Source organism: Nipponia nippon, unplaced genomic scaffold, assembly GCF_047370975.1.
Source record: "Nipponia nippon isolate SJK-2023a ecotype South Korea unplaced genomic scaffold, ASM4737097v1 scaffold_12, whole genome shotgun sequence".
NCBI lineage: Eukaryota > Metazoa > Chordata > Aves > Pelecaniformes > Threskiornithidae > Nipponia > Nipponia nippon.
This window is the reverse complement of record NW_028262313.1, coordinates 4,838,997-4,852,739: the sequence shown is the minus strand read 5'-3', so window position 1 is coordinate 4,852,739 and position 13,743 is coordinate 4,838,997. Positions and strand designations below refer to the sequence as shown.

Genomic DNA, 13,743 nt, shown 5'->3' with positions numbered 1-13,743 from the left:
ACCGGCCTGCTCCTCTCCCCCCCTCGGGCCGCGGGGGCTGCTGGGATTTGTAGTCCACCGGGCGGGAGGCGGCGCGCTGCAGCGGGCCGGCGGGACTACACCTCCCGGGGCGCCCCGCGCCGCGGCCGTGTTGTGCCTCCGTGTCGGGGCGAGGAGGAGGATGGTGACAGCGGGAGGATGGAGTCAGGTGAGGGGCGAGGGCGAGAGGGGCGAGCGGGCCCGGCCGTTGGGGCGGCGGTTGGCGGGACAGGGGTGCTGGCGGCGGGGGCGAGGGGCCAGGCCGGCGGTCCGCGCTCCCCGGCGGCCGTCAGCGGGGCCGCGCCGCGGCGGGAGGCGCCCGCGGGCTGAGGGGCGAGGCGGGTGGGGCCGGTGCTTTCCGTCGTGAGGGGGGTGGCGGCGGGGGGCGGGGGGACGGCGCCCCGCGGCCTCTCCCGGGGCGGGGGAGCTGCTGGCGGGGGGCGGAGGGGCCGGGCCGGGGCTCGGGGCGGCCTGGGGCCGCTGGGGCGGCGGGAGGCTGCTGCGGGGAGCGCCCTGCCCGGCTTCGGCGGCGGGAGGGTCAGGGTTTGCCGGGGAGAAAGAGGAGAGCCCGGTGGTTCTTCCCCCGGACGGTCTGGGATGCCCTGCGGCAGCGGGTGTGGGGGAGACAGGGCCGGGGGGGAGGCAGTTCTCTCGCTTGGGCTGCGGGGGGCGAGAGTCTTGCGGGTCTCTGGGCTCGAAAAGAGGCGATTCGCTCTGCAGGTGCGACGGGCGGCGAAGGGAGAGCCCGCGTCGGGGCTGCTTCTGCTCTGCAGGCAGCCTTAAGGCAGGCGCTTGTCGTGTTTTTTAACAGCTGCCTGCGCTGCCGTGCAGAGGTGTAGCTTCGGTGCCTGGTAGTTGGCCCTGGGTGCTCGCATCAGAGGGTGGTGTAGCTCAACTTCACTTCTGGTTGCTATAACGTATATTTTATGTGATTTTTTTTTTTTTTTTATATATATTTACTTGGTGATTATTCGTTCTTTACACTGTATGTATGTGCACTTGAAGACTATATGTGCACTTGAAGAGTACAATATAATTGTGTTTGCTTTCACTTTCAGCTTCTGAGTTTTTAGCAGCATATTCCTTAAGATTCGTGTGTAAAAGAAACGATTTTACATTCATTTTTACACTTGAAGGCCTGTTCTCCTCTTCCAACAAACCCTGCTTTAATTAATTATCTAAAAATTGATTGAACTGTCTTCTTTAAGTAGTATTAATTATCATTTGTTATTGTAACAAACCTATTGTTATTGTAACCTATTAAATAGGTCTAGCGTTGAATAATAACATTAATACATCTTTTATTTTGAAGTGTTTCAGATCTCCAGTTAGGAAAGTAAAAGCAGTCTTGCTAACGCTTTTCACGTGCTTCCCATTAAGCACGAGGACATAATCACTCTTGACTGGCAGTATTTGTGCATTTAAGATCGAGCATGGGCACATACGCTGTGATGCCTAAATTGTTTTTCCCTTTCCTCATTTCCTTGAATCAAATGTTACTCTGACTGCAGTCACCCTGCGCTTCGGCTACTGGCTTCAGTCAGGCTGCTTATAATCGAGGTGTCAGCCATGTTATTCTCTCAGCACTCGCTGAGGATCAAAATAAAAACCAGGCAAGACATTGGATGCTTCAGTGTCAGACCAGCTTGTTAAAGGAAAAGAATAAACGCAGCTGGCAGCACCGTTCAGAAGACCCAAAGACCGCAAAGACTAGCTGCAACTGCTTCAGTCTGAGAGCTCAAAGTTGTGCGTAAAAGAACAAAGGGACAAAATGGAGTTTGATTTTTGCGTATTGCTGTTCAGTTTTATCTAGGTATGAAAACCAGATCACTATTTTGTCAGACTACTTAGAAGAATTTCCAGAAACCGATGAGCCAGTGTGGATTCTAGGAAGGCAACACCACTTAAGCACAGGTATCTTTAGAATGAAAATTCATCTGTAAAATCTGTAGAGCATTCATAGATTCACATGCAGCGGCAGCTCCTGCTTTCCTTACGTTCTCTAAATGTCTCATGAGTGAAGTTTATTTTTCTCCATCCACAAGAAACCAACTGTAAGCAGTGGTATTCATCCTAAAATGAAGCCAGAAGTTTACCAATGTACTTTTTACCGTAATTCATGCAAAGAGATCGTACTTGTAGCAAAGGTCAGTCAGGTATGAGGCTGGTCACTTCTCAACATCAAATGCCTCAGGAACAGATAAATAAATACCTTTTGGGGAATGTTGAGTATTACTAATGTTATTTTCGCTTGAGGGATGCTGTCTGCAGCCTGGTGTTTGCAACTGAAATGGTATTTCAAAAGAATAATAATAATGGTATAATAGTAATAAAATTAATCTAGGGCAGGTACTGTATTTTGATGAAAATAAGTATATGACCCAAAAGTCATAGCAGAGTGATATATTTATGTAGCATATAAAAACAAGATTTCAGAAATGAGTTTTGCTCCTTGAGGAGAAGCCCAGGGCGTCCTCCTGTGTTACACGTCAAAGGCAGCGGCCATCAATGCAGGCACGGTGTTCAGGACAGCCGAGGTACCACAGGCAGCCTTGATGGGCTGAAGGATCCCTTGAAAAGGCCAGTCTGTCTGAGCTGTGGCTCAGAGAAAGTGCAGCAAATAAGATTCTTAAGAATTCTTCAGAGCCTTTGGGAGAATTCTGTAAGCACATGTATTTAAAAAAAAAAAAAAGATGGGAGAGATTTAATTAAATTTAATATGGTTAACCTTTTCTTAAAATGACTTTGTATTGGGTTTGGAGGTAATGCATAATTCCATGTTGGTTTGCGTGTAGGAATTCTGCACCTTTCTTAACTTGCTTTACCACTTCTTTCCTGAGGACATAGTTCACCGTAGTTGTTTCATTCAAGTTGGGCATCGTCATTCCAAACACCTTGTAAAACTTCATTGGCTAGTAATTATTTCATCCTTAATAAGTTAACTTTAATTAGCAGTCTACAAAAGCTCTCTGTGTTTAAACAGCTAAAAAATGTTTAAGGGTCTTACATGTAAAAGCTAACAGCAGTCTTCCATGCACTCTATATATTGACTGTACAGGGAATATTAGAATTTTTCAGTTTTAAAAGTTTGTTTTAATAATTTCTTTCCTCTTAAATATATTCCAGACAAATCTAAGTTATTGTTGGATATAAGTGCTCGTCTCTGGTTTACGTATAGAAGAAAGTTTTCGCCTATTGGTGAGTATGCAGCAGACCAGCTGCCTTGTTACACAGTAGATAGCAGGATTAGTGATGTTATCATGGACTGAAAAATGGTTTTTACAGTATTAGAACATTTTGAGCATCATTTTAACTGTTTATGCAAACAAAATATTAAAGCTATTAAAAACTGCGTTTACTTGTACCTGGCTATAATCAGGTCTTCATGTTCGTAGAGCAAGCAGTAAAGTTACACCAGCAAGATGGAAAGACAAGGTCTTGCTCGGTGCCTTTTATCCATAGGGCAGTTGTTAGAGATTTTAACTCTGAAATTTTCTCTCTGGCGCTGTGCTGAGTTTAAAGCCCATATTGATTGTAATTAATTTATTTACTAGGAGGCACTGGTCCTTCGTCTGACGCTGGCTGGGGATGTATGCTGCGGTGTGGGCAGATGATGCTGGCACAAGCACTGATCTGCAGACATTTAGGAAGAGGTGAGTCCTGTTGCTGAGTGGACTTCTGTGTTGTTTGGAGACGGTTTAACTTTTGTTGTAGTTTTCCATAAAAGCACAAACCCTAAATTTATTAATGAAACTTTCTTTGATGTCCTGATAGAAGTTACTAGCCAGTTATTCTTGTCTGACAGAGTGAAATCATGCCAGCCTTAAGCAGAGAAATAGAAATAGAGGGAGGACAAATAGGGAATCCCGTTGTCGTTATTTCGTAAATCTTTTTGAGGAATACCCAAGTTGAGGCTGAGGGAAAACCTGCCACCGTGGGTCTGCGTTCTTACCCTTCTCTTCATTGCTTACATAGCCACCACATGTTTGCACACAGTGACTGTGTGAGTAGTGACATAGTGATAGACAGCATACAAAGTACCTCACAGACCACTCACCCGCCACCAGCCTGAGGTCCAAACCCCACAGCAGAACCCGTTAGTGCAAGCTCTTAAGCCTGTATCAACACCTCACGTCCCAGGATCACAGGTCAGTATCATAGCTCTGGGCTGTGTGTAGCTGCTGTATCGATTAGATTATTCCGGTTAGGTCTGTAATCCTTACACTATTGTGCTGTGGTTTCGGCGGCAGCGTGCTTTGTGGATTTATTTAATAACTGCATCCACCAAAGGATTTAGCCACTTGAATAACTGAATCCACAGAATGGAGGTGCAAAGATTTAACTGAAGGAGTAGGCAAACAATTACCTGAGGAAAACTAGAAGATGAACTCCTAGTATGTAGTTACTTCATAGTGTCAGCCCTACGAATGCTCTTCTCTGTCAGTAAATGGGAGGCAACTACCTTACGACAGAAGCAAGAGCGTGCGTGGCAAAGCTGTGTGTTGGATTTTGCTGTGGGAGAGGGCCAGCGCTGTGTTTGGACTTTGCTTTATGGGTCTTATATCATTATCTGATGTATGCTTACAAATCTAACAAAATCTAAGCAGAGCGTGTAGTTGTAAACTTGGAAGCTCACATACAGCAGTAGCTATCAGTTCTTAGCAGTGATCGCTCAGAATGTATTTGCAGTTGACATTTTTATTTTGTTTTCCCAGTTTTCACAATCTAGCCTGTGATGATAAAGGACAGCTTGATAATAAATGACAAGCTGTGACTTCTAAGAACTCTAAATAAAATGTAAATATGAGAGATGAATTGTACATTAGTCTTTTAACATCTCATTGTATGGCTTTCTACTATCTAGAAATTTGATCAGGATGATGGAAACATTATTCTTTTTTATCTGTATAACTTTTTTTCCTGTAAGATTGGCAATGGGAAAAACACAAAAAACAACCAGAAGAATATCACAGAATCTTACGGTGCTTTCTAGATAGGAAAGATTGCTGTTATTCCATCCACCAAATGGGTAAGAACACACGCCAACCTTTTTTTTTCTCACTGAAATTCCTACTGTGTTGAAACTTTCTAATTTGAAATATGTTAATTCAAAATTCTAAAAAGGTGATTATGAAGACAATGTATATGTATATATTTATATATAAATAAAAATGCATGATGTATATATTTATATATAAATAAAAATGCATGATGTATATATTTATATATAAATAAAAATGCATGCCAACAGGTACAAAGTATAAAAATTTAGAAATGTTATTCCCTGAGACCTAAATAAATCTGTATACTAGAATCTAGCTCTTGGTAAAGTATGTAAGCTTTGGGTACCAGAGTTGATAGTATGGAAATAGAGTCAGGAAGCTTATTGCTGTAATTTGTAATAAAGGGCCCTAATATTTGTAATTCTCATTACAGTTCAGAAACTTTTTGTAAAGAAACTAGCAGTCAGTAAGATTTGAAAAGAGCATAAACTGAGAAAATAACTGTTGTTGCTACATACAGTTTGCGCTTGCTCTGGAATGTATGTCAAAATATTAGTAGGTCGTGCTATTTAACGTATATTGTGACCAGACTCTCTGTGGTCTTTTTTTTCTCTGTGTGTGTGTTTTCCCTGATGAAAACAGCGCAGATGGGTGTTGGAGAGGGGAAATCAATTGGAGAATGGTTTGGACCAAATACAGTTGCTCAAGTCCTGAAGTAAGTCAAATCGCGCTGGCTCATTCAGAATATACTCCCTGGGGCAGCTAAGCTCAGAGACCAAGATAAGGCCCAAGACAGAGTTTTAAAGGCCGATCGCCTCTCTTGGAATCAGGAATAGATATGCCACGTGTTTGCACGTACAGTGCAGACTACGATGCTGTAGCTCAGCAGGTACTGAGTTGGGATTGGGTGAGTTCTAAATTTTAATATACCAAGAGCCTGGGGAAGACCTGCGAAAAGGTCTCTCCTGCTGTGCCGTCTGCGTGCCCTAACCAGTGAGCACCAGAGAGAGGTGTTCCTTTCCCCAAGGCTTTGACAGTGCAGAGTGCCGCCATGCAGATTAGAGTGGTGCTGCGAAACATCAGGGTGAAGCCATCCGGGCCAAGGAGGGAACTGAACTGCAGTTCCTCGCTGTCTGAGCAGCAGTTCTGCCTGAAGGCTGCTGTGCAAAACACGGGCAGCTCCTGCTAGTCGAGAAGCCGCACTTGAAAGAGTTGACTTTGCTCCGTTTCTGAGGGGTAGGTGGAGGTGCCAGATCTCAAGCGGAGGCTAGAGCGCAGGTCCTGAGTGCTCAGCAGCAATCCTCTGCAGCCCTCGGACAGACCCACATTCTGGAGAGAGAGAGGAGCTAAAGCATGCCCTGGCCTCCAGCTCTTTTCACTTAAAAATTCTCTGTGGCTTAGTGCTCACATACAGGTTTTTCTGGCTTATTTTAGACAGCTGACTCTGCCTGTGCAGCTTAAGAGTGTAGCTCCCTTCCCCAGAGTTTTGGATTTCGCGCAAGTGTACAGAAACCTGTGTGCTGTAATGCCTCCCTCCTCGCTTTTGGGTGCCGAAAACCTTTGGCTGATCTAGCTTTTAATGCCCCGAGTCTGCTGCCCACACGGGCACAGAAATAGTTCCACTGAATTTAGTGGAACTTCTTAAGCAAAAAGTAATGTGTAAAACTGGCACAGGAATTTTTTCTTTCTCTAGACAATGCCAGGCCCAACGGGCAGGGTCCCATTGCGGAGGCTGTTAAATGCAATAAAAAGGAATAAACCTAATTATGTGGTTGAGCTGTTACTATCACTGCATTTGGCAGAAGGACAAAACAGTTTTCACATGGTACAGTGTGTGCGCTTTTCCTGGTACCACTCAGTATTTATTCTTCTAAATATATTGAACATTAAATATTCAAAGTTATCTTTTTATTACATGGAGACTTAAAAAAAATTCAACAAATACGTTTTTCTAAAGAAACAATTTTTTTTTACTCGAGAACCACCCAGTTGTCCTGAATGAAAAGCTACCCTCGTGGTGCTAATTAGTTTATAGTAATTATTACTTTAATGTTTTCTAGGAAGCTTGCTTTATTTGATGAATGGAATTCATTAGCAGTTTATGTATCTATGGACAATACAGTGGTCATCGAAGACATCAGTAAGTGAAACATTCGTTCTCTGGTTACAGTTTTTGATTTGACTCCACTTTCCTGAATGTATCTAAATGTGAACGAAATACTTTTGGGCCATCCCTACTTGTTCCCAGGGTGAGAAAAGGAATAAAGGAAATGCAAACTCGGGCTTTGGGTGTCCAAAACTAAAGCTAGCACACACCAGCGTAGGCCTTTTTGGTGGCCAGCTTACACCCCATGCAGTCTGGGAGAAGACGGAGTTTGGTCTGTGCTATCTGAACTCCTGCCCCAGAAATGGAGTGAAGTTGCAGTACGTAGAAATAGAGAGACTTGTTTTTAATACAGAGTTTGCCAAAGAGATGTGCTTTTGTCAGGCAAAAGAGAAACCAGGGGCAGATCCTAGAGAAGCACGTGGCCAGGCTTAATTTCCCGTTGTAAGAAAGGTGGGCTTAGAAGTGGTATTTAGCCACAGCCTATTTCTACTTTAGTCCCTACCTCTGCTTATTTCATGTTGACATCATTGGAAGTGAAGAGTTCCCTGAAGAGTTTCTAACGCTATCATCTCTGCCGTTTCATTTCCCTGACATCTTATGGGCAAAGCTTGCCAGTATTAGTAACGCTAGTAGTAAACGTAACTTCAGTCTTCGGTGCTCGTCCCCGAGTCGTTTATCTCGTGTCTCACTAACGTGCCAGCACGTACTCTGTCTGCTGGAATTACTTCTACTAAATAGTTACGATTTCTATGCCCTGCTCCTTTTGTCTTAAAACAGGAGCTCTATAAAGGTGTCTGGCAAAGTCGCTTCATTCATGACCGAGAGGAAGATCTGCTCTGTGTTCCTTTGTGCGTTCACCGATTTCTGGTTTTATTCCCACAGAGAAAATGTGCTGGTCCCCCGCCGCGAGCAGCAGCGCGGCCCACAGCAGCGCGCATTTGCACAGGAGTGCTCTGGGCCGAAGTAAGAACGCAGCAGGATTCTGCACAGGCTGGAAGCCCCTCTTGCTTATTATACCTCTACGGCTAGGGATAAATCACATAAATCCAGTATATATTGACGCGTTTAAAGTAAGGGTTTTTGCAGTGAATTGCTTGTTATTGTGAAATAAGTTGAGGTATCTGTTATGTCAATAAACAAATCAACTACAATTTCATTTTTCTCCCTTTGAACTCCTAGGAATGCTTTAAGATGCCACAGTCTTTGGGAGCACTAGGAGGGAAACCAAATAATGCCTATTATTTCATAGGATTTTTAGGTAAGGAAAAAAGACACCTATTCCAAATATGCATATGATCCAAAGAGAAAGGGGTTTTTTGGAAGGGGAAGTAGTAAGCAGCTTAAGCCTGAGAACAGAGTGGAAGAAACGAAGAAACGTACCTCAAATACTTCAGGAACAGTGTGATATCGTGTGTACCGTTCCATTACAGGAATGGAAAAGTAGCAGCAAAGCTTGACGTAAAAATAAGTAATGATATAGGCAAGAACAAGGTGCTGAGAACAGTTGCTAGCGTTTGACAAGTGTCAGATGTCACTACTGCTAAAATACTGATTTTTTTTTTCCTAATCCTTAATACTTGCTAATGAAGGATGTCTTGTTTTATTCTTTTGCTTCACAGTTTTCTTAAATTATTTCCTCGTATTTCCAACTTTTTCCGACAGCAGTCTTTTTTTTCACCTTCTTCCATGTCTTCCTTTATTAATTAAAGCAATAGCTAATACTAGATTCAGTCTCAGATTTCACCCCCTTATGGATATTTTGTTCTTCCTTTTGTAAAACCCGAACTGTTTTAGTCAGACTTCGCTGTTCCGATTTCTGAATGAATGCCTAACGGGACTACAGGTTGCATTTGTGGTCATCCTCTATTTTTTGATCTGTGGAATGCTAGGGATTACAACAGTTGACATTTAAAGGTTAGTATGCGACAAAGGTCGAACAAACCAACCAAGAAATCTACAGTAATTGGTCACAATAGAAAATTGTACTAAATACCCTGGGGGAAACGCTTGTGCCTAACTTTCTGATTCTCTTAAAGACTCCCGAGCTAGAAGGTCTCAGTATTGACTGTGATGATAATCTATTTTCTATTTTACAAGTCTGGATGTAATAAGCGCTTATTAAAGTCTCTTGCTTATTATCAACATATGGATTTTACCCGTACAGGCAATGAGCTGATCTATTTGGACCCTCACACCACTCAAACTTTTGTAGATTCGGAAGAAAATGGCACAGTCGATGACCAGAGCTTCCACTGCCAGCAAGCCCCACACAGAATGAAGATCATGAATTTGGACCCTTCAGTAGCTTTAGTAGGTGTTAGGAAATAACAGATGCGCGTACTTCGTGTCAAAGCAATACCTCGGCATATTGCTAAGGGCAGTCATGCGTTGCCTTGAGCAGAATCAAGATCGGTCTTCTGCGATCTAAAATTCAACACGTGGTAGTCCATACGTTAACTGCATAGGATACATTAGTCTTGGGTCAAGCAGGGAATGGCCGTTCGTATCCTAGGGAGCCAATTAATTGTCTTTACTGAGCAGCATTTACCTTCTGCAAGAAGTATTTTGAAGGTCAAAGCAAGGAACTGCATCAGGTTTCCTTATTTTATTCCATCACTACCATATATGCATGGCCACTCTGGACAAGTGACTTACTTAAGCTTAACTTATTTTATATCACAATTTACAAATCTTTATATGGAATTGCTTGTAGAAGTCACCCAGTATACATCACAAGAATGCCGTGGTAGCTGAAGAAATTAAATCTGCGCCCGTGCGAGTATCCGTTGGTTGGGTGACGGGTGATTGTCACCTGGGACATGGGTTTCTAAAGCTTTAAACAATGCATGAAGATACCACAGCATCCTTCACCCATTGCCATTACTTAATACTGCTACTGTGGTTTTTCCTTAGGGCTTCTTCTGCAAAGAAGAATGTGATTTTGATAACTGGTGTAGTCTTGTACAAAAGGTAATAATACTGTCTTTATTTGCTCTGTATGAAGTAACGTATACTTTTTTATTTTTAAATGGAAATGCCCTTTACATCCTTCTCTGCATGCAAATTAAATGAGCCGTAGAGAAGAATGCCGTAATGCGCCAGGGTAAGCTGATACTGCTGATTTGCTCCTCGGAGCTTGTTCAGCATTTTGACAACCATGAACCCTGCCACTTGGAAAATGAGTGTAAATATATACCCTTAAAAAGCCTTTCTTTTTTAAGCACTACTAAGTTACTGGCTGAAACTTAGTCATTTACTGAGAAATAAATGTTAAGAGTTAGTTTTAACTGCAATGTTGTAGCAATCTATTTATTTGCTTCCTGATCCTTTTTTATTGTTTGACATAATATATTATTAGGTGTTGTAATGATGACTGTTGGACCCCGGTACCACAAGAGATCTGATTCTCTAAGTGCTGAGTCCTTCCAGCTCCTGCTGAACTGCGGGACACACGAGGTGCTTGCTGCCGCAGGAAAAGGGCTTTAGGACATTTCCGCATGCAGGTGGCATACTAAGCAGCAGAAGTATGAATGTGAAGTGACATCAGCCTCTAAAGGCATCTATTAAAAAAAAAAATAAAAGGCTAAGGAAAGCAGTTTGTAAATAACTGAAATACAGGGTATGATGTGGCTTACCTGATTAGAGAGATTTTGGCTTCCATAATAACTTATTTTTCCTGATCAAAACCTCTCCTCCAAAATCCATTGGTTTTTTGGAGCTGATAGATCTGGTTTTTGTTCCCATCGATCAACAGAAAACTTGAACGCAGAGGGGTCCATGCAAGTGATTTTCTTTTAAAAGGCAGAAAATAACTGTGTTCTTGGTGTCTGGTTGCAACACGTGAACAAAATTACAGGTGTGTGGCTATCAAAGCTAATCGTGACACACCGGTAACTCCTAGGGCAGCGCAAGAGATCTGTCTTCCAGGTGTGTTTTCAACTAGGAAAGTATTGGAGCGATCTGCGAAGCAGAGATTCATAATGGCAGGTACTTGAACTAACAGGTTTTCACCGTATGTCTGCAGAAAGCCTTTGGCTTTTGACAGACATACAAAATTAAAAATGTTTTTAATTAAGCAGGCATTTTTTGCGTTTGAAGGTTCTCTTGAGGCATCTTTTAAAATGAAAACATTCTGTCCTCAGGAGATTCTGAAACAGCAGAGCCTGCGGATGTTCGAGCTGGTCCAGAAGCATCCGCCCCACTGGCCGCCTTTCATACCTCCGACAAAGCCAGAAGTGACGACCACGGGCGCAGGTGCGGTACCGGCGGGCAGGGCTCTCGTGCACAGAGCGTCCCTCCTTAGCCAACAGAAGAATCAGCGCAGGTGGAATAACTGCGCTTTCCTGAGCGTCACGCGATCACCACGCGATTAACTGCCTTATCCTTACCCAGTATCAGACAGTTATCCAGACGGGCCACGTACCAATTGCTAGCACAGATATATATATATATATATTTTTTTTTTTTTTTTAAATCATACAAAATACTTTGAAGGACACATTCCAGAAAAGTGGGGGTTTTTGGGTGTTTTTAAGTAAACAAAATCGGGCATGTCTTTAGAATCTAAAATTGTTTAATTTATTTTTTTTTTCAGAACTCATTGAATCTACTGACAAGCTATTTGAATTGGAAGAAGAATTTGAAATCCTGAGCGTATGAAGGAAACTGCGGTGACCCTTCTGAGTATTGAACATATTGCTAGTATTATTGCATTGACTTAAATCAAACAGCCATGTTAGCCCCAAAGTGCCTGAAATTACAGATACCAGAGCACAAAAACCTAGTAGCATCCACAGCTCCAACAGTGACGGTTCCTGCTGTCAAAGAGCTTCCCCAGATGGAAAGGCAGTAAAAGACCGTACAGCAAGAGCCTTAAAGGGAACCTCTTTTTAACGGGTGTCTTTCCTGAAGACAAATGGACCTTTGAGATTAAGGCAAAAATAAGTATATCACTGGGCTGTATGTCTGGAGAAAGGGATAACACCAAATGGATACTTCTTGCTCTCATATAATGCAATAGTTTAGTTTTTAAAGCAAAACAGTTTTCAGTTAAGGAGGATGTTTACTTCTGTTCCCTCCTGTGGGCTGCATCGTAGAAAAAAATACATTGTCGTGTTTAAAAGATCGACTGCATCAGAAGAAAATTGTTTCCTTGTTAAATATTTTAACATGTATTTGAGCAACCACACTTTATTACAAAAATGTTTCTGTAAAAGGAACTGTGTCTAATGCATACGTTCTGCAATAGCCTTCCTGTTTCTGGGAAACCTCAAGAGGAACAGGAGACTCAAACAGTTGATGTAGATCACAACCACTGTTATAGTTCTGATATATTTCACCTTGACCTTAAGATTCAGATCATTAAAACTTAGGCTGACTTTTCTTTCGGAGCTAAAATGAGTCAAAGGTGGTTTAACTGTACCTTATTTATTTAAAAAAAAAAAAGATTTACACAAGTTTCTCTGTTACAGCACTTTATCTGTGCATCTAATAAATTTCTTAAGCTTTTCATAGGTTGTATGCTGCTATGTTTTGTTAATTTGTTTGTGTGAACTAAATATAAACCAGGTTATCTTAAAACTTAATATATAGGCATATGCAAATTACTTAATTGTTGGGTTTTGACTTGTTGCCTTTTGAAATCTGTTTTGGTAAAAGTGCCTTAATCTACAGGTTTATCAGAACAGCCTGTGCGGTTTTAGTTCTAAGGCAGAGCATCTCTCTAGCAGCCATAAGAAAAACAGCTCAGAATAATTAAAGGCAAAGATCTTTTAATCCATTATAAAGTTCCTTTTTGCTGTCAGGCAGTCCCCACGATGGTCATTTTGTCACGACAGTGTAACGGATGCGCATCGCACAGTTTCATCTTCACCAATAAATGACAACATAGAGAAATACCGAATGCTGTCTCCTCTCACTTGCACTTCTTGCTCAGGGCCAGCGTGACTTCCAAGAGAGCCGTTAACCAGATCGTGTTTCATCTTGTTTGCCTTCAATGTTTATTAACCACAGTTTGGAAACTCTACACTTAGAAAAAATAGCATTTTCTTCCCCTCTCCACGGATTAGCTGCATGTTTTTTTTAAAGCAAAGCATTACTTTTTAATTAATACATGAACTTATTGTTCGTGTAGCAGCGAGTGTAGTCCTCTCTTCCCCACAGACAAAAATGAAGCCCTTGCTCTGAAATGCTCAGTCTCCAGCAGTAACTGCTAAAAAAAAAAAAGCACCACCTAAGTTAAAAAACAAAAATAATAAAAATAATCCGTGGAGGACAGTATCCTTGCTCCCCTCTCAGCAGTTACGTAAACATGTCAGGGAGGAGGCCTCGGCCCGCAGACCTCCTGAAGGAGGATTCCTGGGGGGGGCAGACCGGTTTATGAAAATGGGGCTGGCGATGGGGACTGCGGCCCCGCGCGCCTGCCGGAGAAGGGCTTGCGTGTAAACAGCGTAGGGAAAGGCCGGGCTCGTGGGACTTGATGAAGTCTGGACAGTGTGCTGCAAGAGAAGCGGTTCCCTACAGCCATCAGTGCTTAGAATGCATGCGGCTCCGATCCCGGGGAAAAAAGCTAATTGTCTTTGCACGTGTCCATGTTCAGAAATAAAACCAAGTCCC

General features: G+C 42.6%; 1 protein-coding gene across 8 annotated transcripts; it reads left to right on the top strand.

The window, feature by feature from the left end:
* Positions 1-69: 69 nt before the first annotated feature.
* Positions 70-12,735, top strand: ATG4A (autophagy related 4A cysteine peptidase). Of its 8 annotated transcripts, none has more exons than XR_015702540.1 (14): positions 70-187; positions 1,822-1,932; positions 3,145-3,216; positions 3,573-3,671; positions 4,946-5,047; positions 5,664-5,736; positions 7,082-7,161; positions 8,011-8,198; positions 8,308-8,386; positions 9,293-9,438; positions 10,042-10,098; positions 11,030-11,115; positions 11,227-11,382; positions 11,723-11,759. XR_015702540.1 is itself a non-coding variant. In XM_087748483.1 (13 exons), the coding sequence occupies exons 1-13, from the start codon at positions 178-180 to the stop codon at positions 11,785-11,787; spliced, it is 1,146 nt and encodes a 381-aa protein (XP_087604609.1). In that variant the 5' UTR covers positions 71-177; the 3' UTR covers positions 11,788-12,735. The 8 variants fall into 8 exon arrangements, 3 of the variants coding, with proteins under 3 accessions (XP_087604609.1, XP_087604608.1, XP_087604610.1); XR_015702539.1 differs by having other exon boundaries at positions 11,271-11,382; positions 11,723-11,742; XR_015702538.1 differs by having other exon boundaries at positions 11,030-11,382.
* Positions 12,736-13,743: the final 1,008 nt, after the last annotated feature.

What these genes read in the sequence shown, in the direction of transcription:
- ATG4A (XM_087748482.1), top strand. An exon ending in ACAGTTGCTCAAGTCCTGAA is followed by an intron (nt 5,737 to 7,081) that starts GTAAGTCAAATC and finishes AATGTTTTCTAG; the next exon opens with GAAGCTTGCTTTATTTGATG. An exon ending in TATATATTGACGCGTTTAAA is followed by an intron (nt 8,199 to 8,307) that starts GTAAGGGTTTTT and finishes TTGAACTCCTAG; the next exon opens with GAATGCTTTAAGATGCCACA.